At 37.3% G+C, this 26626-nt stretch overlaps 1 protein-coding gene across 2 annotated transcripts; it reads left to right on the plus strand.

Moving 5' to 3' along the window:
- The first annotated feature begins 161 nt into the window (after positions 1–161).
- Positions 162–24955, plus strand: gldc (glycine dehydrogenase (decarboxylating)). Of its 2 annotated transcripts, XM_028033389.1 has the most exons (26): positions 162–571; positions 681–759; positions 3671–3806; positions 4185–4349; positions 4480–4557; positions 5298–5445; positions 6203–6399; positions 6493–6589; positions 6682–6787; positions 8896–8964; positions 10149–10288; positions 10930–11010; positions 11154–11251; positions 12622–12706; positions 12790–12831; positions 14029–14171; positions 15134–15209; positions 17062–17187; positions 17537–17686; positions 19249–19361; positions 20137–20278; positions 20933–21044; positions 21130–21225; positions 21310–21482; positions 22343–22423; positions 24167–24955. In XM_028033389.1, exons 1-26 carry the CDS (start codon positions 257–259, stop codon positions 24305–24307), a joined length of 3189 nt encoding a protein of 1062 aa, XP_027889190.1. In that variant the 5' UTR covers positions 162–256; the 3' UTR covers positions 24308–24955. The 2 variants fall into 2 exon arrangements, with proteins under 2 accessions (XP_027889190.1, XP_027889191.1); XM_028033390.1 differs by lacking the exon at positions 8896–8964 and having other exon boundaries at positions 163–571.
- The last annotated feature ends 1671 nt before the right edge of the window (positions 24956–26626 follow it).

Consider the following 26626-nt stretch of genomic DNA (forward strand, 5'->3'; position numbering starts at 1 on the left):
TAACGACACATTTCCTCTTTCTTCTTCTTTTGGTCATTGGGGGTTGGCACGTGAGAAAGTTTAGCAGCTGTTTTGCTGGGGCTCGTCACTGCGTCACGCAGCAACTCCGCGCTGATTGGTCCGCTCTTGTGCAACTGTGCAATAGTATAAAGTGTGCCGTTTCTCCCCGCACAGTGGAGGGAACCTCTTCTGAGAGGAAAGGAGGAGAATAATAGAGCTTCACTGGGGGGTTTTTTTTCGGCACATTGAGTCGGAGATGCAGAGCTGCGCCAAGTCCTGGAGGGTCTTTGTGGCCAAGTCGGTGAATCCGAGCGCACCGTGCAGGCATCTGAGCGACAGGAGCCGCGTGGTTTGGAAACTTCAGAGCAGGATCCCGCTCCAGCGCAGCTCAGCGTCCCTAACAACGGCAGCAGCGGCAGCGGCAGCAGGAGCCCGGTGTCTGAGGACGTATGCAGCCGCCTCCTCCAGGCAGATCGAGCGGATTTTACCCCGGCACGATGACTTTGCAGAGAGGCACATCGGTCCAGGTGAGAGGGAGAAGAGAGAAATGCTGGATGCTTTGGGACTCGAGGTAAGATGATCAATTCGATCATATTTATTGGGCTTTTATATTAATCGCATTAAGTTACACTCTTTATTTATTGCGCGCCTTTAATTTATTGAAATGCTTTTGTTCGCAGTCAGTCGCCCAGTTGATCGAAAACACAGTTCCATCCTCCATCCGTGTTCAGCGCAGTTTGAAGATGGATGATCCAATCTGTAAGTTTTGGTTTATTTCACCACGTTTCCCCTTTTGGATTTTGAATCTTTCAACATTTTCGAGTTTCTTACAGACAGAAAATGGTAGTTTTCTTTGTCTCAGTCAGCAGTAGTTACTGTGCACGGCTCAGTCTCCCCTCATCCAATGAAGCCAAGTGAGTGGCTGAAATGTAGGTTGCACCTCTATTGTGTGTTAAGTCTTCCTTTGAACATATTAGGAGTTGTTTTTGCGAAACTCGGCGAGCAGCACCAATCTCCTGATGGGAAGCCGATGCTCATAGGATGGCAACTGGAGTGTAAAGTTTAGCCCTGAGCTCCGGTCCCAAGTCCAGTTTAATCTGGTTGCAGCGTTCACATTACATCACAGCCGAGGGGGTTCCTAATAAGGTGACTTCAGTGTGATCTGCTTCACAGACTGACCTCGATGTTTTCTCTCCTCTTCTGCTCCGTGTTTCAGGATGCAGCTTATTTCCAAAAGTTTGTTTTGTAAGGAAGTGAAACATTATGAGAAGCCCAACATTTCGTCCATTATCTTTTTAAAATGATGAGGAAATTAATGAAAGCTTGTTTTTATACACAAATGTAGCTAAATCGTCTGCCATTGAGTTCTGATCAAAACAACTTTAATGTCATAAAATAATACATAGATTTGGAAAATAAGGTTAAAAACTATCCATGACAAATAAAATACTTAAATTAACGTGCGCAGGCACATGAAGCAGAAAAAACACTGAGTTAATTTTCCAATTCATATATTGATCCCAAAGGAAGTTAAATGTTGTAACTCTTATTAGAGAAGCCAAGAGCTGTCAAATATGCTGGTGGCAGCATCATGCTGTGGGAGTTTTTTATTATGATTCTGCTTAAAAACCATGAAAAATGATTATAGTTATTGAGAATGTTTTTTGTCATATTTATCATTTTGATGTGTAGCGATTAAGCAAAAAAAAAAAAGAAGCACCATCACTATTTAATGTAGTTCTAGTTTTTAATTGCTTATTGCGCTGAATATTATTCTTTATTGCTGTTCTCTTTTTCACAGACAGTCTGGTTTTTGGATGGAAATATTTCTATAAGTCTTAATTTATCTTCCTTGTAAGCAGAGATAAAGTGTAGCAGTGTTCTTTTAGCCAGCTGACCAGAAACAGGTGGGGGAGGGGTGACGTTTACAGCCTAGAACATTTTCTCTGGCATGTTGTTTAAAAGTACTTTCAGTTTTAGGAACAATATAATAAAAAATGTTACTGTTTCAGGAAAAATTGTTTTTCTTTTATGCAATTTTTATTGATTTATTTATTTTTATAAATTAATCTGACTCATTTGTGTCTGTACACAAAGACAGAGCTATAGTTTGGGTTGGAAAAATGCAGAAAAACATTTTCAATTAAAGATTTACTAGGTGTGAATTAATTGGTCACAAATTATTAAATCTCAAACTTCAGTAACGGCCACCTCCAAGTAATCTCTGTTATATTTGAGTACGTTTAAAGACATTGCTAAAACAGCATTTTATTTGGATTTTTTTATTTTTGTTTTAGTGACCCGGTCAGCCTGCTCTGGCCAATCCTGACTCTGTCAGGTTTCATAACGCAGCAAACCAAGCTGAAGGAGAAAACTGGAGGCTGTCCTGGTTTTTCTGCTTGTTCAGCTTTGAAGAGCTTTGCTTTGCAAATCCAGCTACGGATTCTCTGTGCAACAATAGCCCTCCTGGACGCTCCTGAATCAGGCTTTTTATTATGCCCTGCAAAACTCTGGAAGCATGGGAAAGCAGTTTGACAAAATGAGCATCCACTTATTAAAAAAAATACAAATGTCTCATTCTAATTTGGATGTAAATCTGCAGAGTTTAATGTGAACTTCCTTTTTTTTTCTTAAATAAAAGCTGTAAATATCCAGTTGTCCACCACAGAGGAGTAGTTTCTTGCGTTTCTTTTCTGAAAAGCAGGAGTAGTCGGGGCTTTTGGTGCAGCCGGGTGGTATTGTCCATTTCCTTGCAGTTGCTAGGCAGCTGGGAAGGCCAGAGGAATCCGAGGCAGGTCGTTCACTCGCAGAAACTTCCCGACGACGTCTCAGAAAAAAGGAAAACACTGGGAAAGACGCCACAGGTGTCATCTGCTAGTGGATGATTGATTTCTGCAGGTAGATAGATAGATGTGGATAAATTGAACACCAGCAGATGGTTCCCGGTTATTTTAGAAGCAAGAGATTTTTCAGGATCCCTCAGTCAGATTAGGTGATATGGACTTAAAGTTTTACTGCAATTTGTTGCTACTTTTAAACAAATAATGCTTGAGGTTCATTTTAACAGTGAGTTAAATTTGGAATCAAAAGGAAAAATGGTTTTCTCATGCTTAATAATAAATGTGAATAGTACAGAGTATGTCTGTAGAGATGGGTTCTTGAACAAACAGTTGACTCATTTCATGGATTTTATATTGATTTTAGGTCTGTGCTTTAACTAGGCCTTTCCTTTTACGTTTTGCATTGGTTTGGAGGCCAAAAATATTCAGCTATGGATTCCTCTGATTAAAGCGTGTTATTCCACATGTTGGCCAAAACCTTTTGGTCACATTTTAGATTATACCGAAATTGTATAATCTTGGTGTGCTGTTTTCAGAGTTGGGTAGTAACTAAGTAAGAGTAGAATACTTCATAATAAAATTATAAGTAAAAGTAAAAAGTACAGCGTAGCAAAAATACTTGTAAATGTAACTTGTTACTACCCAACTCTGGTTTTTAGGGTAATGAGTAATAAAATGTAGTATTGTAAATTCAGTGCTCCTGTATAAAATGAACAGATGTATATTTCTTTATAGAAAACTATGCCCCCATTTGCTGTGCTGTGTAACATGTGTGTGATATTTGGCAGAAGATGTGCAACAACAATTTTTGTTTTATTTATTTTTTTTAGGTGAAAATGAGGTTCTGGAGGCTTTGCAGAAGATTGCGTCAAAGAACAAAGTTTGGAGGTCCTACATCGGTATGGGTTACTACAACTGCTCGGTGCCGCCACCCATCCAGCGTAATCTTCTGGAGAATGCTGGCTGGTGAGTGTCCTCAGACGACCAGAGAAACTTTAAGGAAGGTCCTGTGAGGAGGTTGTCTTGTGATCACAAATAATTAATTAGTTTGAGTTTGGGTTATTGCCTGAAGTTTAATTGTTGTGCATAACGTGCCTTCAATCTGAGGTCTTGTGATTTGCCTCAGGTAAAAGTAGGTGATGTACTTCTGTGCAGCTTTCTGCTTGACAAGATTCTCATTCGGCCAAATCCTAGGCAGCCATGTTTTATCCAAACTCCCTGGCCATGAGGAGACACACAATGCATTCCTCTGGCCGTCCCGCTCCCTTGATTATCAGCAACTTTGGCCTATTGTCCTTGTGTCCAAACTCGTTCACTTGATTCACAGCCAGTCTTTGTCCTCAGGGTGACTCAGTACACGCCTTACCAGCCGGAGGTCTCTCAGGGTCGCCTGGAGTCCCTTCTCAATTATCAGACGATGATTTGTGACATCACAGGCATGCCTGTCGCCAATGCTTCCCTGCTGGATGAGGGGACGGCAGCTGCAGAGGCCATGCAGCTCTGCAACAGGTAGACAAACTCTAGCCTGTAGGAGTATTATACTCAGAATACAAAGTTTTATGAGTTGCGTAGAATATTAATAAATAAAGATGTAGCTTTGGTTATGGATGCTTCAGCTGGTTGGTTTTGTTTCCCACAGACAGAACAAAAGAAGAACGTTCTACATTGACCCACGCTGCCATCCTCAGACCATTGCAGTGGTGCAGACCAGAGCCAAGTATGTCCTATAAACCTTTATTTACTTGTTTAAAAACAGCTAAGTACAAGCAAATAGAAAAGAAACTTTAATTATACAATCACAATTGATGATGATTTTTATGTTATAAAGTTCTTTGAACTGCTTTGTTGCTTAAATGTGGTACACAAATAAAACTAAACGTGACTGATGTAGCTCATCAGGAGTCTTAAACATTAAATCTTCCTCAAGGGTGTTCAAAATTAGGCCCGGGGGCCATTTGTGGCCCTTGGATGAATTTTGTTGGACTGCAATTCAAGAATGGCACAAAAGTGGCCTTCCAAAATTATTTGTGTTTTTTTTTAATATAATGGCAGGTTTATATCTTCTCAAACTGAAAATGTAAAGTACAACACAGAATTTTTCTTTAGTTACTTTTTTTGCTTTTAATTTTATCTCATAAAAACATCTAGCTAGTTTTTTACTGAAAATGTACACCCATCCATTACATTTGGCTAAAAACAGCAAAGTTTGTAGAAGAAAATTCTTATTTTTGTTACTGGAAATGATCTAAAAACATTTTATAGAGTTGAACCCAAACACTACATGTTTTATTTACTGTTGTGCAAGTAAAAGAGGGAGAATTCATAATAATATTTATTGGTTTTTATTTGAGGGGGGAGAAAACGTTGGCCATTGAATGCTTTCAACTTGGGGATTTTGGCCCTTTGTGCAAAAAGTTTGGACACCAATAATCTACCTCAAGCTTTCTCTGTTTGCAGCTATATTGGAGTGAAAACTGTTCTGAAGCTGCCTCATGAGATGGACTTTAGTGGGAAGGATGTAAGTGGTGTGCTCTTCCAGTATCCAGACACTGACGGCAGAGTGGAGGACTTCACTGCCCTCGTAGACAGAGCTCACAAGGGAGGGGTAAGAGTGCTTTAACCACATAAAACACCACAAGTTTATCATGTGAAAGGAGTCTGGTGAACGATTGCAAAGAGAAACCATTGGTTTGTTTCTTGTCAGTGTAAACGTGTCTAAATTGGCTGGTTTTAAAAAGAAAAGTGAATTTTTATGCCGATGACACACATGTATACTTTAAGAGTATTTATGTTGTGACTACTAGCTGTGTTTGGGTCACCGATATGCAGTTTGGAGTTCAACTGAAATATCTTTAATATCTTGATTAGTTTGGAAAGAGAATATAGTATAAATTGTGTTTCCAGACCATATTCTGTATTCTATTTTACTAAGATTTCTGTCTGTTCATCCATAATTTGATGGGATGCTTGTGGCACACTGGGAAGAAACGTTGTCTTATAATCTGAAAATTGCTTATCCCAACTTTCTCACCTTTTACAAGTGGATGTTCCCTTGGGCAAGGCACTCAACACCTGGTTACCTACTGTTCTGAATGTATATATGTTTTGAGTGCGACTATAGTGTAAAAATCCTTTTGAAGCCATTTATCATTTAAATTCATAGTGAGGTTTTGTTTGAAATGGACCAAAGAAGCAGTGGGGAATTTCTCAAATTAAATCTGTGAAAGTTTTGACTTCCAGATTGAAAAAAAATTCCACTGGAACCCTCTTGGTTCATCTCCTACAGCCAAGAGTTGTTTTATTTTGCTCAACAATGGCTCTGTGTGAACCCATGTGGTGTTTATTTTTTATTTTTTCCTCAGGCCATGGCTTGCTGTGCCACTGACCTGCTTGCCCTCTGCGTTCTCCGCCCCCCTGGAGAGTTCGGAGTGGACATTGCATTGGGTAGCTCCCAGAGGTTTGGGGTCCCACTCTGCTACGGCGGCCCACACGCCGCCTTCTTTGCCGTTAAAGACAACCTGGTCCGGATGATGCCTGGCAGAATGGTTGGAGTCACCAGGTGAGAATCAACTTTCATTTTTAAATCAGCATTTAAAAAATGTCTGGTTTTATTTTAGCATTAAAAAAATATATATATATATATTAATTTCAGGGATGCAGCAGGGAAGGAAGTGTATCGTCTTGCATTGCAGACCAGAGAGCAACACATCCGCAGAGACAAGGCGACTAGCAACATTTGCACTGCTCAAGTATGACCATGCTCACTTTTGCTTAAAGTTTTTTAACCCAAATGTTAACATTTTTGTATTTTGCTTGCAAATAATCTCTTTATTTCTTGAAGGCTCTGCTTGCAAACATGGCAGCCATGTATGCCCTCTATCATGGCTCTCAAGGACTTAAACACATTGCTGAGAGGACACACAATGCTGCTCTGATCCTTGCTGAAGGTAATTTCTCACTGCAGTGGTTTAGTTGGTTTAGTTATTCTGTGAAAATTGATTAGATACTATTAGAAAACATTAATTTTTTTGTTTATTTTAGTGAGTTTGTGACCATTTTGCTGTGAATCCAAGTTTCTGTGTTTCAGCATAAAGATTTTCTAAGTTCCTATTGAGTTTTTGTTGGAGGCTAAACCATTATGTCGATGATATGTTGGTATTAAATTCTTTTCAAAGATTCAGTCGATGCAGCTATGAAGTGATAATGCAGTTTTGTAATAAAGGATAAAAGTATAATCTGTTTAGTCAGTGAGATCTGTTTATTTCATAATGAAACTGGAGTTTATGTGATTAAAAAAAGCCAGACCTTTGTTTTAAAAACAGACTTTGAGGCAGTATTTTTGGCTCATATTACATTTTATTTGCATTCTTATGATTGTTGATGTCCTGGTTTAACTTTTTGCCACATTGGAATCAACAAGTTGTTCACAATGAAACATCTCAAATTCAGGCTATGTGATCACTTCTCACCTGTTTGGGCTTTTCGATCAATTTTATTTCTTCAAAAATACAGGAGTTTAAATCCTAAGCTAACTCACAATCTGTCCAAACTAATGATTCTCAAACTTAAAATAACTATAGTTTTAGGAAATACTGAATTTTCCAAATATTGCCATGCTTTCAAAGATTTTAAAACCGTCTTGCCATTGGAGTTGGACTGTCTCAATTTTCCCTCAATCAATCAATCTATCCGTCATTACCTGTTTGTCCAGGGTTATGGGAAAGTTGGTGGCCATTTTAACTGTCATTGGATAAAGGAAATATTTTTATCCTTTGGCACTGCTTGATTGACTAAAAGATGTGATCTAATTCTGTGATCCACTTTTACTCAGAAGTTAAAATAAACAACTTTATATGGATGGAAGAAATTAATAGTCAGAATTCAAAGTGGGAATAATTTGAGATTTGCCACCAATCGTATATATCTGACTGGCATATTAAACAAAGAAAAATTGATTATTTGCTCTTCTGTAGCTTTTTATCTAATTAACATGTGGTACTGAACAACCATGTGAAAGTCTGAAACATGGAGAAACACTGCTGGTACTATGTATTGAACACAAGGATTTGTAAATTCTACTGGTTTTGAACTTCAAGCGCCTGAAAAATGATTTTTCCTGGTTCACCCTCATCGACATCTGTTCTTACTGATAGCTATTGATGTTTTTTTTTTCTTGTTTTGTCTTGCGTTGCTTCTGATAAAACGAAGGTCAATGTCCTTGTGTAATGCATCCTTTGGCTGCTTGTGCTCATTCACTCAATAGCAGAGTTAAGTTGTTAATTTTTTAACTCAGTGGAGTCTCTGTAGAAGATGGCCTTTGCTTTCCCTTGAAAGTCATGCATGTGAATGTTTACAATGCCAGATGGCATTTGGTGCTTTGATTTAAAGATGACCTATGTGCTTTCTTGAACAAGTTAGGATAGGTCCATCCATCTATACAAGACATGTTCATCACATTTTTTGGACAAAATCATTCTTGGATAATAAGATCTAATCTGCTCAGTTCTGCCTGTTCTGAACTCGTTTCATAATGGGATGTCTTAGGGCCTCTCGTCACTTTAAATCCAAATAAGCTGCTGCTGGCTATGCCCCCAAACTTAATGTTTACACTCGCACAAATGGCCCTATACAACTCTACATCTTTGAAAAGCAGAAGTAGAGCCTCCCGCACAACCAACAAGAATGCAGCAAGTGGTTTCTGAATGGAAAATCAACAACAAAACACAGCCATTGTACAGCCCACACAACGGTAAAACCAGCTGACCAAATGTCCTGGAGCTCAGCTTGGGTTGCTAGGTAATGGGTTTTGTTACAGTTGCTAGGTGGGGGACAGTGAATAATGATTTGTGATATTACATTCAAAAGGTTTTTGAAACCGGGCATTTTTCAGACACAAAAAAGTGTTTATGCATGTATTTTTCACATTCTGAGCAAACACCTGCAACCTGACCACAGAAAATTATTAAAATTGCTTTTTAAACACATAAAGAATCTTAAGAAAGTGAAAGAAAAAAAAACAAACACCGGACAACCTGTAAATTTTGTCCACTGCCAGGATTAACCACATGTGAAGTGAGTGAGACGACATCTAGTTTTACTACATCTACAGCGGATACAAGGAAAAGTAAGTTAAAGATATACACAACACCCAGTTTTAACACTTGGCAGCTAAAAATAAAAAGCTAAATGAATGCAAAACCTGCCTGGTAAAAAACAGCAACATTATTGCAACGCTGTCTCAGCCACACAAGCAACTTTTTAAAATTAAGGCGCAAACTTTGCTCTTTCCATCAGTATCAGAATCACCGCGCTACGTGCAAAACTCACTGAACCAGCATCTGATAAAAACAAAAAAATAAGGCTCATTTCATCAAAAGCATAAATTCAGTTTTACCTTTGATGTTTTATAATATTGATCTGAGGTTTTAAACATTCAGCATTTCTCTTGGCACTGGAGGGAGCGGCCTTGGCCTTGGTCTTGGAAGAACCGGTCTTGATTATTTCTACTAACCTCTAACAAAAGACACCATTTTTTCCTCCATTCTATGTAACATAGAAAGAAAATGGTCACAAATGTCCTGTACAATGTGTGCTGCATATATAAAAGGTACAAATTATCAAAAAGTTAATTCCCACAACTTTCTTTTAAAGTTCAGCCATATTGAATCTGAACTTGGGGTTGGTTTACAGCTGGACAATATGGCTGAAAAATGTATCATGACAGAAGCATTTTGTAGCGGTCAAATTGTTTAGTTTTTTGTTTTGAAATATCTGAAATACTACCAAACTGGTAATGTGGTCTTTCCTGTTTTATCCACAATTTTCACTCCGTGCCGTTGTCGACTTTTGAGCAGTTATGAGGCACAGTGGCAAGTCACCCAGCAGTTTGTTGCTAGGTAACAGAGTGAGTGAGTTGCTAGGTAACCAAAAAGTGAGTGAGTCAGTTGATTCCATCAGCTTTGCTTAGCTAGCTGTGAGAGGTTGAGCAGCTAAAGTCTTTCCTCTACATCTCCCAGAATGCTGTGCGGTTATTAATCGGAGTTCAGTGAATATTCTATATATTGAATATTCTATCGAATGTATTATTGATAAATATATAAATATTGTTCTTCATTTATTGTCTGGCCCAAGTAAGGTTCTGATTTTCCAATTTAGAATTACAACTTATGGCGGTATTTGTTTTTTTACATGTTGGAACTCAATCAAAACGCAGCCATTTTGATAGATTTTTCCCCTTTAAGTTCTACTGAGTAGGGTGCATCTATATGAGCTTTAAACTAAGCTTTCCTTCTCTTTGCTTTGCTTCAGGTCTGAAGAGAGCGGGCCATCGGCTGCACAGCGACATGTTTTTTGATACCCTGAAGGTAAACTGTAGCGTGGCTGCCAAAGACATCCTGGAGAGAGCCATGCAGAGGCAGATAAATCTGCGCGTCTACTCCGAAGGAGTGGTGAGTGCCCGCATGTTTTTTTTTTTTTTGTTGTGGTTTTATTTTTTGTCTGAAAGCACAGAGGTGATGATGTTTGGCAGGAAAAATTGTTGTTTAGTCACCGAGGGGGAACGAAGCTGAATACCAAAAACGTTAGAAGTCAGAAAGGTTTCAACTTGCTCCTAGGATTTGATGTTGCAACGAATGGAGGAATTAAAGTTGACATGAGATTATCATGATTGTAAAAGGCAGTTTAGTCTGAGGGTGGGCCGTAATAATACTACTGGAATGTACAAAAAAGTGGATAATTTGCCTCCTTTAATCAGTAAAAATAGCAAATGTTAAATGAAGGCAGCAACAAAGAACCTATACATTTATAAATGTTGCTCATCTGAATATGCAAATACATGAAAACCAAACATGTTGGCTTGCAAGGATAGATGGTGGTAAACCATAAAAACAGCAAACATCTCGTCTTCATAAAGTGGTGGTGAGTTTTTATGAGATGTGCAAAGAGAGTTAGACTATAGAATTATAGTCCGTACTATAATTTTACAGCTTTAGAATTTTTACGAGACAGTGTAAAATAATGTTCCTACTTTAAAGTGTGTAAAGTTTGTGTTTTATTTGTATTTTGATTTAATTTCTCGCCTCTCTGACAGCTGGGTGTCTCTTTGGATGAAACGGTGACTGAAAGGGACTTGGATGACTTGCTCTGGGTCTTTGGTTGTGAATCTTCAGCTGTACGTTAAACTTATAGTTTTATTTATTTTTCCTTCATTCTATAGTGATATGTGTTTGTAATCCAATCTTTTACAAAATGCAGTTAAAGTTGAACACATCATGTGATTTTTAAATTTTTTTTATATATATATATAATTTGCAGGAATTGATTGCTGAAAAGATGGGCGAGAGAGTGAAGGGAATCATGGGAAGTCCTTTTAAAAGGACAAGCAAGTTCCTCACTCACCAAGTCTTCAACAGGTTGGACATAAATTTGCTTTTTGCTTCCAGAAATATTCACACCCCCTGAACCTTTTCACATTATGTCCTTTTGCAAACACAAACTTTAATGTTTTTTGTTGGAATTTTATGTGACAGAACAACACACAAGTGGAAGGAGGATGATACATACAGTGAAAAAACACAATGTTAAATATTTTTGTCTAGAATCTACTGAAACTATCTTGGTACACTTCAAAAAAGACTAAGATAACTCACAAGTAACTTTTCAGCAAGAAGTAGGAGTTTGTTTTAAGTCAATAATTCTTTAATATTTATGGAATAGGTACCAGTTCCACTGGCCGATTAGTTCACTTATAACATGGGGAAAATGTCGTGTCATAAGTGGAAAAAATCTCGCCTCACCTCTCTGACAACAGCTGGGTGTCTCTTTGGATGAAACAGTGACTGATCTAGTATAACAGTGACTGAGATGTCGTACACAAGGCACTGTAAAATAACTTCCTTTGGATGAAACGGTTACTGTTTCATCAATGTGAATTAATTATTGACTTAAAACAAACTCCTATTTCTTGCTAAAACGTTACTTGTAAGTAATTTTTTTGTATTTCAAGTGTACTAAGATATTTGCACTACAAACCAGACCAAAAATATTTGATAAGATTTTGTGTTTTTGTAGTGTGGTTTTTAAGTTTTTCACCAAAAAAAATAAATAAAAAAGTGGCGTTCATGTATAGTTATGATTTTTGATGATTTATGATTTTCCTGAAATAACCTGAGTTCATCTATAATATTATCTTTATATAAATCCAGCTATGTGCTGCATAAAATACTAATAACATAAACTGAAGTTTGTGGTTATAAAATGACAAAATGAAAAGTTTAAGGCATGCAAGTACCTTTGCAAAATGTGAATACTGGTTCTTTGGTTCTTTTACTTTTCCAACATTTTCATCTTTTCTTCAATCACCTCTGATGTTAAAGCAATTTAAATAAAAGTTTTACTTGCAATGTTATGGAAACATTTCTGGAGTTTATGTTTTCAAAGGAAGAAGTGAGCCGAAGCTAAATCCCTGTGAGGTAGATTTAGTACGGTGCTCTTAGTTGGGGATTTCTGCTACTCTGTTGTTGTAACGAAATGGCTGATCAAACGCTGTTCCTGCATGTCTCCCCTGGTTTCTAAAACTCAACCATATAATCTTTATTGGAGCCATAAAGTCCAAGTCCGTTTATTTTTCTACATAGTCACTGAGATACGAGGAAAAGCGCTTCGTCATCCATCTCCATGAAGACTGTCCGGTTTAATGCAGCTGAATTTTGACTGTTTGTAACCTATATATATATATATACATATATATATTTGTGTTGTTTTTTTTGTGTTATTTATTCAGTTATCACTCTGAGACAAACATAGTTCGATACATGAAGAGGCTGGAAAACAAAGACATTTCCTTGGTGCACAGCATGATACCACTTGTAAGTCTTAAAACTTATTGATGCTTGGATATAAATACATAAATATATTTTCTAATGGTGGATTAAAGGTTTTTTGTCTTTAGGGCTCCTGCACTATGAAGCTCAACAGTTCGTCTGAACTCATGGTGAGTTTGCTTTATCCCAGTGGCATAATTTTACATGGAAAATGTAGAAAAATACAGCTTTTAATTTGAGTATATTAATTCTGGGAGGGGAAAAAAACCTTATATTAGTAAATTTGTAACAATAAATGCAATTTAAGCATTTTAATAATTTATTTATCTTTAATGTCCAAATTATTTGCCAATTTTTAATTATTTTCTGTTTTCATTGCGATAAAAAACAAGGTGACATAGAGGTCAGTTTCTTTTAAACTATTGCATGTTTTTAAACTTCCATTTGGGTTTCGACTACCTCTAAAAACATCACAAACTTTTAGAAATAACCAACTTGCTGTTTTTGTCAATCTGTTTTTTGGTGTCTGGAAAATGAGCCATTTCGAAAACCTAGCTAGTTACCTAGCAACCCAAACAGAGCTCCAGTACTCCAGCACTGCTGAATGTGCTGCACAATGGCTGCTGGAAAAGACAAGTGTTTTATTGTTCACTTATCATCCAGAAATCACTTGCTGCATCCTTGTTGGTTTTGCAGGAGGCTCTACTTCTGCTTTTCAATTCAATTCAAAATACTTCATTGATCCCAAAGAGAAATTAAATATTGTAAATCATTAATTCTTCAGAGTTATTGTAGATGGTGATGTTTGTTGGCAGGAAAGATTTGTTGTAGTGAATCCATTTTCCCAAGACATGTGGAGGATAGTCAGGGTTGTCCATTGTTTTATTGGTTTCATAAAGAATCCTTCTTTGCATCGTTATCTCCAGATGTGCGGTTGTATAACTGTTCATCTGTTTCCAGCCATTTTCAGGTGTGATTGTAAACGTTAAGTTGGGGGCGTGGCCAGCAGCAACTTATTTGGATTTAAAGTGACAAGACGCCCTAAAACAGCTCAATCTGAAAGGAGCTCAAAATAAGCAGAACTGAGCAGCTAAAAGCTAACTATCTACGAATGATTTTGTGCAAAAACTGTAATGTTTTGTGTAGGCCATTCATCTACCCTAACCTGTTCATGGAAGCTTAATAGGTCACCTTTTTTCAGGCTTTTTACACATTTCTACCAGAGGTGCTAATGGGCATCTAGTGTTACAACTGGACTCTCTAGTTAATTAGACAATGAAGTCCGTTTCCTGATTTCATTCCCTAGTTTTAGTTGATTTGGGTTGTGTTTGTTTTTTTTTTTGTCTTACTGTGTTTTCCTCCCTCAGCCAATCACCTGGAGGGAGTTTGCCAACATCCACCCCTTCGTGCCTCTGGACCAGGCTGAGGGCTACCAGAAACTTTTCCGGCAGCTGGAGAAGGATCTCTGTGAGCTGACGGGTTACGATAAGATCTCCTTCCAGCCGAACAGGTGACGCCTGTTCAGCTTTTTGTCGCTTGTAAACGTGGGTTATTTAGACAAAAGCTATGTTTTAATTTGGAAGGAATCTAAGAAATTATCAGAGCTTTATTGTAAGCTCTTCAGAGTTAGGACCTTTTAATGCAATGTTTAGTGCAACCTTGCATTAAAATTGTCACTATTTACATGAAAGCAATTGTAAATATTCACAAAAGCTCCTTCATGTTTATGACAGTTGTCATGTCAGTCTTATGCACACCTCTTCAAATAAAGTGTTACCACAGACTATTTACCAGACCTGTGGCAGAGGCCGGTTATTTAACACCACATCCTCAAATCTTTTGTTTTGTTGACAAAAACCATTTTCTGCACAAATGTGGCATCATTTAAATTGAAACAAACAGGCTTTTCTGACAGGATAAAATCTATTTCTGAAATATTGTTGTTGCCACAAAGAAGTAATCAACCAAACACAAACTTTCTTACATTTTTTGTTAACTTTGTGTTGGTATTTATCCTGACTCCATAGTCATTTGGGGCAAATGCATTTGGTCTGATCAGATTATGTAGTTTAAATAATTGATTTGGATGTTCTTGGGATATTTTGAGTCGCGTCTTGAATAATTTACATTGCAGGCAGAGCTCTTACTGCCCAGTTTACAGATGTGGTAGACTGATTTTAATGTTTTATTGCTGATTTTTAGTCTAAAGTAATCTTACTTATAGCTGGTTTCAGCCACTATTCTTCATTCAAACAGGAGGAAATACATGCTTCATACATTTTCATGTTTCTCTTGATAAAGTGCACAGTCACCTGTTATCAGCAGTGTTGGCTAAGAGGGTTTATCATGGAGCTAGCTGTTCATCTGATCTGTCCTCTTGCTCTTTTGCTACTACAGGCTGCTCTTTGGACTTTGACAGAATAAAGTATAATGTGAGATGCATGACCGTCGTGTGTTTGCCTTGTTTTCCAGCGGCGCTCAGGGGGAGTACGCCGGCCTGGCCGCCATAAAGGCTTACCTGAACTCAAAGGGAGAAGACTCCAGGAGTGTAAGTGTGATCGTGGAAAGAAAATCTCATCAAACCAGACAAAACTCAGTGGGATTATCTGGAGAATAATGGGATTAAATACTTATTAAGCCTTTCAATTAAGTCTCAGATTATATATTAAGGATCTTTTCAGGCTTTTCTAACTTTCAAACATTCAGAAAACTCTTCATAACAACTGCATATAGTAGTTCAGCAGAGCCAGGATAGACATCTCTGCACAGATAATGATTCCTGGCTGCAGCTTGGTGACGGATTGAATGCACAAAGATGAATGTGAAGTGGTTGTCTTATCAAAACTTCATCATTGTATTTTACTCCCCAAAATAATGCAAATAAAGAGACTAACATTGGTTAAAGTAAAGCAGAAATAACTAATCAACTGTTGCACGATTGAAAATTAAAGCAGGTTTTATGATTGTGAATATCCGATGTGCAAATATCATTTTTTGTTCCTCTGATTGTGCTGATTCACTGACCTCTGCTGACTAAGGGCTATTAAAGGACATTTTTTACAAGATCCTGAATGTCAGATTTACTGTTGACCTCTGCAGCAGGTCATTTTGACATCACAAATAAACATGTTTTAGGTATGACTGACCGCCTTCAGAATCCCAACATGCTGATTGGTTGTAATCGGCACAGGACGCTGATAAAACGACCTCAGATTAAATAACGGCTGACTGCGGGATTGTTTTCAATTCCTTCCTCATAAGTACATCTTAGATAGCGAAATGATCCCTGCTAACAGTCAAGGTCCAATCTGACAACAGTGCAAACAAAGGGGCTGACAGCGATGTGATCCAACCACAGGCCATCCACCTTCAAGACTCCATATTTGGATGTTCTAAGACTCCACCAGCCGGCCGTCTGTTAACTTTGGCCAACCCGCAGGTCTAAGCGCCCCGCCGGTCTTTGTGACCAAGTTGCAAAACGCCAGAAGTGTCGTCCTAATAAGGGATGAAATCAATTAGCCGCCAACAAGCAGGTTACTTATTAGTACCAAGGCTGACAGCTGTGCAGCGGAAAACTAGCTGCAGAGTTTCACCTCAGGAGAACTGCAGGACGAAAAGCCAATTGTGTTTTTTTTTTTTTTTTTTTTTTTGTAAAAATTAAAATGTGAAGTTTTAGATTTTGTTCTGCAGCCCATATTTAAAGCCTTTCAACTGATAAAAAATACAACAGATGGTTCCCACAAAACTGGACTATGACGGCATATTAGGGCCATGATGGGTAGAAAAAAAAGGAGTAAATTTCCACCAAAAAATGTCTAGGAAAAACGTTGAAATTCCTAAGCTCCAAAAGTTGAAAATTTCTGCCATAAAACTCCGAAATTTTTATAATATCAGAAATTCTTTTGAAAAAACATGTACATTTCTGGACTTCAAAAATTGAAAAAGGCAGAAATTTTGAGATTAATCTCTGAAATTTTCTAGAAAAACTAGAAAAAACTTTCCAACGTCAGTTAGTCAGTCAGTTGTGAAATGTAGAAATATAAAAAAAACAACTTGGAAATTTCTAAGTCTAATCAGAAAATGTCCAACATTTGAAACACACAAATGTCCAAGATTTTTTGTAGAAAATTTCTGAGATGAATCTCAAAACTTGTGAATTTTTTTTAGTAAATTTTTGAAACATGAAACTCGTATATTTCCAAGTTTTTTTTCTGAGATTAATTTGAATTTTTGAGTTTTTTTGGCAGAAAACAAAAAAGGTAGGAGTAAATTTCTAACTAAAATAGCCCTAATACGTTGTTGTAAAAAAAGGGGGGGTTGGGGGAGCATTAATAAGTAAATTGACCAACTGAAAGTTGGATTATGTTCCTAATGAATGTTCTTGGTGTTTTGCTCTTCAGGTCTGCCTCATTCCAAAGTCCGCTCATGGCACCAACCCAGCGAGCGCTCAGATGGCGGGCATGAAGGTTCAGGTGGTCGAGGTCGATAAAGACGGCAACATCGACCTGGCGCACCTCAAGGCCCTGGTGAGTGTTGACAACAGATGGATAGAAAGAGCTTTGGAAAGAGTTTACAGCAATATGCAATGACTTTCTTGCAAACAAAAACCTTGAACTTTTTAATGTTGGTCAGATTACAAATAGGCGATATGGCTTAGATTATTTTTCTTGCTTACTTTGTGTTGGTCTAAAAACAAGTTTTCATTGTAATGAAGCGAAGCTTGAATAAATTGAATACCTTATTGGTGAAACGTTGAGTGAAAAGACTCTACAGATTGATATATTGGCTGGTTTGATGATCAGAGAGTAAGTGTGATTTGTACAGATTTTAATGTAATTATATTTATTTGTCTTTGGTTGGTTTATTCTCTCCCAGGTGGACAAACACAAGGCCAGCCTGGCGGCCATGATGATCACATATCCGTCCACATTTGGAGTGTTTGAGGAAAATATCAGAGACGTTTGTGATCTCATCCATGAAAATGGCGGACAGGTGTATCTGGACGGCGCCAACATGAACGCTCAGGTGAGTAGACTGATTTTCTGTTGTGGAGACAAAACTTAGATTCTTATGGCTGCAGGGAACTGCGTGCTTTTAGGATTAAGGTTGATAAAAGTGAGCTATCGCTATTAATCTAATATTTTAGATATTTTGGGGAAAGGTTCTCCACTTAAATGATGAGTTTGGGGATTTGCAGGTGCTGTTCCTGCAGGATCGCTGTTCAGGGCTCTGACGAAATTGAGAAGTTATTGATGGGAGCATGGAGCTGAATCAAATCCAGTTACATTTTAATACATTTTTTTGTTTCAAACTTACTTCTTGTTTGGACCCATCATCAGTTTATATGCTAAAAAAATAATTTATTTGCTGCTGTACTGCATAAACACAAAATCTTACCAATTATTTTGATCTACTTTCCAGTGCAAATATTGTAGTACATCTGAATTAAGAGAAAACTAATTGAGAAGTGTCGTTTTTAGTGAGATACAGGAGCCTGTTTTAGGTCAATAATTCCTTAATATTGATGAAAAATTACTACTTCTATTGTCATTTCACGTTTAACAGGAGAAAATGCCTTATTAATGATATAACCTGCCAATCGAAATAGTTATTTTTAATCAATACTTATTGAATTATTGACCTAAAACAAGCTCCTAAATCTTGCTAAAAAGTTACTTGTAATTTAGTTTTCTCTTAATTCAAGTGTACTAGAAGCTAGACAAAAGAAAAACTTGATAAGATGCTTTTTTGCACTTTAAAACTGCATTTAAAGTACACTGTGTTCCAAATTATTATGCAAGTGAGATTTTCTTAAATGGTCAATGCAAATGATGGTCAGTATAATTTTCAAGTCATGAAGCCTCTGGAGGATCCTCCACCTCGAGGTTCCAGAGGCTCCAGCAGCTTCAAATAACTGTTTGCTGCTTTGTAAGGGCATTTTAACAGCTGCTCTCTTAATACGATGAATTTGTCTAATAGAAACCTTCCTCATTTTGCCTTTATCTGTACAAACCATCTTTGTTCTGAATCAGCCACAAATCTCTTCACAGTACGATAACGCTTCAGTTTGTATTAAATATCTAATGTTTTCATATCTTGTCATACAGCACTACACTATCTGATGATTTTCGTCAGCAGAAAGATTCTTTCTCTTTCCCATATTGCTTGAAACCTGTGGCCTGCTTAATAATGTGGAACATCCTTCTTAAGTAGATTTCCTTTAATTGAGCTCACCAGACAAACTAATCAACTCAGCTCTCTGAAATTAGAGTGATTCAAAGAGCCCTGACACACAATATCATCTATAAATTTAATAGCACAACGAAAACTTTTATCTTTATGACACTTAAATCCAATTTGCATAATAATTTGGAATATTTACTCATTTAAATATGAAACTTTAGTCTGCTTTGTATAATTTATGTATTTGTCTTACCCTGGGACATTTTTATGTCGCTCTTTAAAATGGGAACCACCAGAGAACCAGAGAACATATTATCATATTATTACATATTATAAAGCTACAACATGGCCTAATGGTTAGGATGAGAGTTTTTGTCTTAGTTTGTCCTAACTTTGGGCTTCAGGTGGGTTTGTGTCGCCCCGGAGATTACGGCTCTGACGTTTCTCACCTGAACCTGCATAAAACCTTCTGCATCCCTCATGGCGGCGGAGGACCGGGCATGGGGCCCATCGGAGTGTGAGTCCCATCAGAACCTTTCATTGGTGTTTAAACACCTTACGTCAGTAAGCCGAGGATTTCTCTGCTTTATTCTTCACATCAGGACTGCAACTAGCAATTATTTTAGTAATCGATTAATGTACTATTTTGACGGTTAATCAGATTACAAAATTGACACATTCTGCCAATTTTTCATTGAGCTACTGAAGTTTATTTTATACAATGTTAGAAATGCATAAGAAAATGCAAAACAAATAATTTAATTCCTTCTTTTTAAGTGAGAAAATGAACATTTTATTGCTGTCATTTATTTAGTGTACGCTTGATCATTTGTAGCAAAGGATGCATCTGCAGCTAAAAAAAATACGTCTAGCATCAACGTGTGATGATTTTTATTATGGTATTTATTTTTATCTCATAAAAACATGTAGCGAATTTTTACTCAAAACATTTGGCTAAAAACAGCAAAGTTCATAGAAGAAAATTCTTATTTTTTATTACTGGGGATAGATTAAAAACATTTTATAGACTTAAATAATGGAAGCCCAAAATGTTAAGTGACTGTAAATGTTAAGGTAGATGTAAAACATACCATGTTTTATTTACAGGTAAAAGAGAAAATTCACAATAATATTTGAGGGTTTTTAATTGGGGGTGGAGGGAATAGGAAATGTTGGCCCCTGAATGTGAAACTTTGAGATTTTGGCCCTTCGTGTAAAAATTTTAGATGCAGGTTAAACAATGTCTGTTTTACTGTGATTTAATGTCTTATTTTAAATGGTTTCCCCGTCAGGAAGGCACACCTCGCCCCCTTCCTCCCCAGCCACCCGGTGGTCGCCATGCAGTCGGTCAACAGCAGCAGCTCTCTGGGGACCATCAGCGCCGCGCCGTGGGGCTCCAGCGCCATTCTTCCAATCTCATGGGCTTACATCAAGGTCGGCACCGATTGGCCTAAACATTCAGGAAACTGGAGTCCAGAACTTTAGTCCTCAAGGGCCGGTATCCTGTAACTTTTAGATGATCCAAAACGCCTGAATCAAATGACTGAGTCAAGTTCAACAAAGTTCTGCTAATAACTTTATTATTTGCTTTGTCAGCTTAAATGAAGCAGAGACATCTAACGGATACAGGATAACCGTCATCAAGAGCTGGAGTTTGAGTTTTTAACTTCAATATAGAAAAAAAATTAAAAATGTCAAAATTAAGGTGGACATTAGATACTTTTAATTTAAATATCAAGCTACAATTTGACAGTGTTGCATTAGGGGCACACAATATGGCTGAGAAGAGTTTCACGTCAGTTGATGTAGATAACTGTTAAGTATTTTGTTTTAGATATCTGAAATGCTGCCAAACTGGTAATGTGAGCTTTTCTGTTTTATCCATAGTTTTCATGCCAGTCTGTTGTTTTATTTGTAGTACTTAAATCATCCAGTAGAGGGAGTCTATGATTCAATTAGTTGTTTTCAACCTTATTTTAGATTTAATTGTGTCAGATTTGAGTCTGTCTGAAATGATAAAATATTTTTTTTTTATTTGTTTAAGGTGGAAAAGTTAAACTCTTTGCCTGTTGTGTTTGTCCTGCTCAGATGATGGGGTCAAAGGGTTTGACTCATGCTACAGAAGTTGCCATCCTCAATGCCAACTACATGGCTAAGAGGGTGGAAGGTCACTATAAAATCCTCTTTAGAGGCAGGAAAGGTAAAGCATGTCCACAAAAAACATAAATGACCTTGGGACACATGAGGTCTTAATGGTACAGCCGTTTTTGTTTTGTTCTGGGCAGGTTTTGTCGCTCACGAGTTTATTCTGGATGTGAGGCCGTTCAAGAAGACCGCAAATATCGAGGCTGTCGATTTGGCCAAGAGGCTGCAGGACTACGGTAAGATCAACTGGACATCGTTTTCCCATCTGTTACAAAAGCTATAGCGCATGTGCAGAAGGATAAGTTGCTGTTTTTGTGCAGGTTTTCATGCACCGACCATGTCATGGCCGGTCGCTGGGACGCTCATGATCGAACCCACTGAGTCGGAGGACAAGGCTGAGATGGACCGGTTCTGTGACGCGCTGCTCGCCATCCGACAGGAGATCGCAGACATCGAAGAGGGAAGGATGGACTCTCGTATCAACCCACTCAAGGTGAGCCAGTTTGATTTAATTGTGGAAGAAAAGATGCATTACAGTGGGAGAAATGCAAAGACTAAACATGTTAACAGGGTTCGTACGGCTGCTTAAAAATCCTTGAAAATGCTTGAAATCCAATGAGGTCTTTTCAAGGTTTGGAGAGTGCTTGATTTCTGGGTAAAGTCCTTGAAAGTGCTTGACATTAAAACTGCACAGTTTTGTAGCAAAGTTCAATTCGATGCTTGATTAATAGCCTAAATTTGAAAAACATTACTTACAGTTAAAACCAGATATTTTCATACACCTGGTGAAAATATGTATTTTTTTTCCTCAGTAAAGTTAAATCAGACTAAACTTCTCTAATTTAGAGAATTAACAAAATTATTTCTATTTGGTAAATCCCAGAAAACTTGGAATTTTTTAGACATTTTTTAAAAATAATTTTCTTTGTATATTTTAAGTGTTTAATTTTAACGGGAAGGTCATTTACCTTAACATGATTTGTTTAGATTGCTTGTAACGAATATCTATTATTTCTAATGCCTCAAAGACTTATTGATCTGTTTAAGACTTTGCAAAACATAAAATTATTTTATTTTAGTCTATCTTCTCCCTGCTGTAGAATGTGGAATACTATCAGAAGACATTATTAAATAGGGTAATAAGTTATATCATGTTGTAGTAAATTAAAACTTTTATCTTTAAAGTGTGGTGCTGCTGGAAAAGTTTGAAAACTTTAAAAATGCTTGAAAAGTTCTTGAATTTTACTGTGGGAGAAATGAACCAACGCTGTGTTTAGTTCAGACTTCATTCCTTTTCTTGCTGTTTTTATTTTTTTTAATTTTATTTTTAATTTTTTGCTGTTGTCTGTGCAGATGGCTCCTCACTCTCTGGCATGCATCTCCTCATCAAACTGGGACCGACCGTACTCCAGGGAGTACGCCGCCTTCCCACTGGTGAGTGTTGTCATCAACCTGGGGATTAAAATGAAAACCTATCCTTCAATCTTGGTCTCTGTTAATCTAACCTAAAACAACATGAACTCATCCGCTTAATATTTTTTCTTTAAGTATTTGAAACCAATTTCAACAAAATGTAACTCACTTTGTCTCCATCTAGTGGTGAAACATAGGAAATGTCAAGAGTTTTGATTTTAATAAGACTCCATAATTAAAAAACATGACAGCATTTTCAGTTTCAAAATAAGCTTTTATTTTAATTTTTAATTAATAAAGCTAGTTTTTTATGTTACCCTTAAGATTTTATTCTTATCTTATGTAGAGCTATAATATATGACAGCGTTTTAGGGCTATTGTAGATAGAAAAATAAAGGAGTACATTTCTGCCAAAAAACTCTTCAGTTTTTTAAATGTATAAATGTTGCTAGAAAACATTCATAAATTTTGAGATCTCAGAAATGTTCTAGAAAAAAACTAAAATTTCTGAGTTTAAAAAAATCAAAAACTTTCCAAACAGAAATTTCCTTTCTTTTTCTTGAAAATATTTGAAATTAAAAGTATTGAACTTCTGAACTGCGTCACATTTAAGACATGTATATAGAAAGCGATTCAAAATTATTTTTGTTTTTTTTATTATTATGTGGAAACAGTTTTAGTTCTACAATGCAGATGTGCTTCAAGCCACCGTGGTTTTATCAGTACAAATGGTGCAGTAGTAAATTGAACCGTTTACTTTTGATAGTGGCTGTCCTAGGATTTTGAACCATTGACTTCTTATGTGTATTTCCCGTGTTTGGTCACTAGATGGGGCTGTAGGCTAAACTATTTGAGCCAAGAGGCGACAGGTTGCAGGCAGGCAGGTGTTGAACCCGGAAGGACATGCAAGTTTTTGACCGCTGTAGCCGAGTTCGTTTAAATCCTGTTGCCGTGCACTTTAGAGTTTTTGGGTTTTATTCACGAATTGTCTTATTGGAGTTTAATAAACTGATGAACCTGCAACCCAAGAAGAAATTTGGGACTGACTTTTACACGCCTAAACGTCATCCGCGTCATTACAACGTCATTACAAAGCAGCTACAGATCAACACTTTTCCAAGCCGTGGGAACCCCTTTGGAAACAGTTGGGGGAGGGAAATTTTCTTCTCCCCCTCTCTTAGTTTTATTTACCATTCAGTAATTATTATGTTTAATTTGGCATAAATTCTTCCTCATACCTTTTGATTTTTAGTTGGCAATGGAAAATTTGGTCAAAAATGATGATACATTACCAGATACAATTTTCCTCCACAGTTAAGAAAATATGTAATATTTTTATATTATTCTCATCAAATACTATTAGATCTCTGCAAATCGTTACTTCGGTTTTTTTCTATTTAGAAACTTTTCTATTTCTAGCTCAAGGAGCAAATCGATTTGATAAATTTAACTAGCAGCTAATCAGAAAGATGAGCATAGCAAAGAATGTTATCCTGAATTTCTCCTCTGTGGGACAACAAAGGCTATTTCTGTCTCCATTGTCAAGAAGTGAATTTAATTTATAATTATTCAAAACAGATTATATTTATAAAACAAATTTAAATTTGTAATTAAAAATTTATTGGGGGTCTGTTTTCGATTCTTTTTGTTTCTCTCCCCATTTCCCTCAGCATTTCCGCTGAATAATTGAAAATGTAGATTAAACTTGGAGCCGTTCATGTAGTCTGATTTTTATGCTTTTCTTTTTTTTTTTCTTCTCAACAGCCCTTCATAAGACCCGAGACCAAATTCTGGCCAACCATTTCCAGGATTGACGACATCTACGGCGATCAGAACCTTGTGTGCACCTGCCCACCGATGGAGGTCTACGAGTCTCCGTACGAAGAGAAGCGGGCCTCTTCGTAGACGCAGTCCACAGCGCCGTCTCCACGTCCAGCCGTAGAGGACGATACTAAAAACTCAAGACTTCCAGCTACCGTGAACTGATGATGTGACACCTAATGATTGAAAGACCGGATGTGTTGCTGTTTTAAGGAAGTGTTGCGTTTTAGCAGATTGGGGTTAATTCCTTCTAACCAAACATGAACCGGTTCAGATCTAGAACGGATCAGAGATCTGTTGTAGACTTAAAGGTGGACGTTGGGCTAAGGCGCTGTAGGTCTGCACCAGCATTGGGTCAGGCTCGTTCCAACTTGGACTTTTCAAACGGACCAAAGGGTGCAGCTTTTTGCTTTCTAATCTCTGAAAACAGCTACGCTCACCCCAGAAAATACCCCGTCTCATGACAAACCTTTGATATCTTTTGATCTCCAACATTTACAAAAATGCTCCTCCTTTGCCTGTTTGTTTTTTTGTTTTTTTTTTCTATGAAATGGAAATTTTCCCTTCAGATTCCTAAGAGCTTTTGGAGATTTAGACTTTGTAGGTTTTTGTTAATATGCATCTGTGTTTGTGAGCTGTTCTTAAATGTGTTGTCATGTCAACCTTGTAGAAGAATCATTTTCTAATCTAAATAGTTTTCTATGTTGTATTAAACATTTTTGTCGTAAAGTGTTTACGTGTTTTGAAATAAGGTGATGACCTAACCTTGCAACAGAGTGATCTCCTGTATTCAGAGTTTGCATGCTTTTCCTACAGTAAAATTCAAGAATTTTCAAGGCAAGTTTTCATAGTTTTCCAGGACCACACATTAGACACAAAAACAATATGGTTTCAATTCACTATTAAGTAATTTATTACTGATTAATAATGTCTTGTGATGGTATTCTACAGCAGGGAAAAGACAAACTGAATATAAACACTTTTTGATTTGACACTAGACATCTCGCTGTTCCTAAAGACAAACCAAAATTAAATGAGAAATGGGAATTAGTTTCCCAACCCAGGTAAAGACTTAAGTTTATCAAAATCAGCAAAAAAAAAAGTTTAAAATTTCAGAATATCTAGCTGCAGTATAAGCTGTTACAATGTTGTGACAGTTTAGTATGAGGCAGATAATCTGTGAAAAGCTTAATCTCTTCCACCTCAAACTGAGCTACTGTTGCTGTAAATGGACCACTCTGACCAAAAACAACCAATCAGAACCAGGAGGAGGGTCTTAGCGCTGTCAATCAATCTCACATACTGCTCAATGTGCTAATAGAGAAACAACTTATTACAGGAAAACAGTTTATCTGCTGTCATTGATGGCTATGCTAACTAACCTTAGCATTCACAACAGGCTATGCTAGCTACAGCGTAACAGAGACTGAGGAGGGATGTGGGGGTGAGGTTGAGCAGTGCCACATGAGGTTGTGATTGACAGCGCTAAGACACACCTCCTGGCTCTGATTGCTTCTAAGTTAGCGCTGGGAGAAAGCAGAGGAGCTCAAATCTGTCTCATACCATACTGACAGTTTCAACAAATATGGAAGTTACACACTGCGGCTTTAAACTACTCCACCTTTAGATTTCAGGTGGAAGCAAATAATTTATTAGATGATACATTTTTCATTGCTGAAACTACTATTTTAGCTTCAACACAAGCACTTGAAGCATGTGACCGGCCGCACACTGAGCTAATCGCATGACTCCTGTCTGAACATCCCAGCAGCTCGTAGAGCACAAACCGCTCTGAGCACGTCCGCATCCTGGTGCCGGTTTCATTCTGGTGAGCGCCCCCCCCAGAGGTGGCGCCTCAGCTGGCTGTTTGGGACCGGCTCTGCGCTCCGGGACAGCAGCAGGAGGCTAAAGGACGCACGCTTCTATAAACACTGCAGAAATATTAAACCTTTTAATATATCTGGATTTAATTAGAGGTAGAACACCAAGTCATGTAACCTATTAACTCAAAATCAATGATTCCAAGTCAATAAATCAATTATTAACTCGAAATCACTGGTTTGGAGATAATAGGTCATATGACTTCGAAGCTATTAAAGAAAACGCCTTAATTTTGACTTTAAAAATGTCTAAATAATATAAAAAGGGTTAAAATCGTAAAAACATTAGTAGAACAATTTCACTCTGATTTTGAGTGAATAAGTGACATGACCCAAAAGCTATTGAGCAAAAATAATACATTTTGACATTGCTAAAAAAATATAAAAAGATCTAAAATGGAATCAAACTAAGTGTGCCCCAAAATAATTTCACAGATTTTGAGCTAATAGAGCACATGACTTTGACGTTATTGAAGAAATAAACTATTTTTTAAATCTAAAATTGCCAAAAAAATTTAAAGGG

Source organism: Xiphophorus couchianus, chromosome 12, assembly GCF_001444195.1.
Source record: "Xiphophorus couchianus chromosome 12, X_couchianus-1.0, whole genome shotgun sequence".
NCBI lineage: Eukaryota > Metazoa > Chordata > Actinopteri > Cyprinodontiformes > Poeciliidae > Xiphophorus > Xiphophorus couchianus.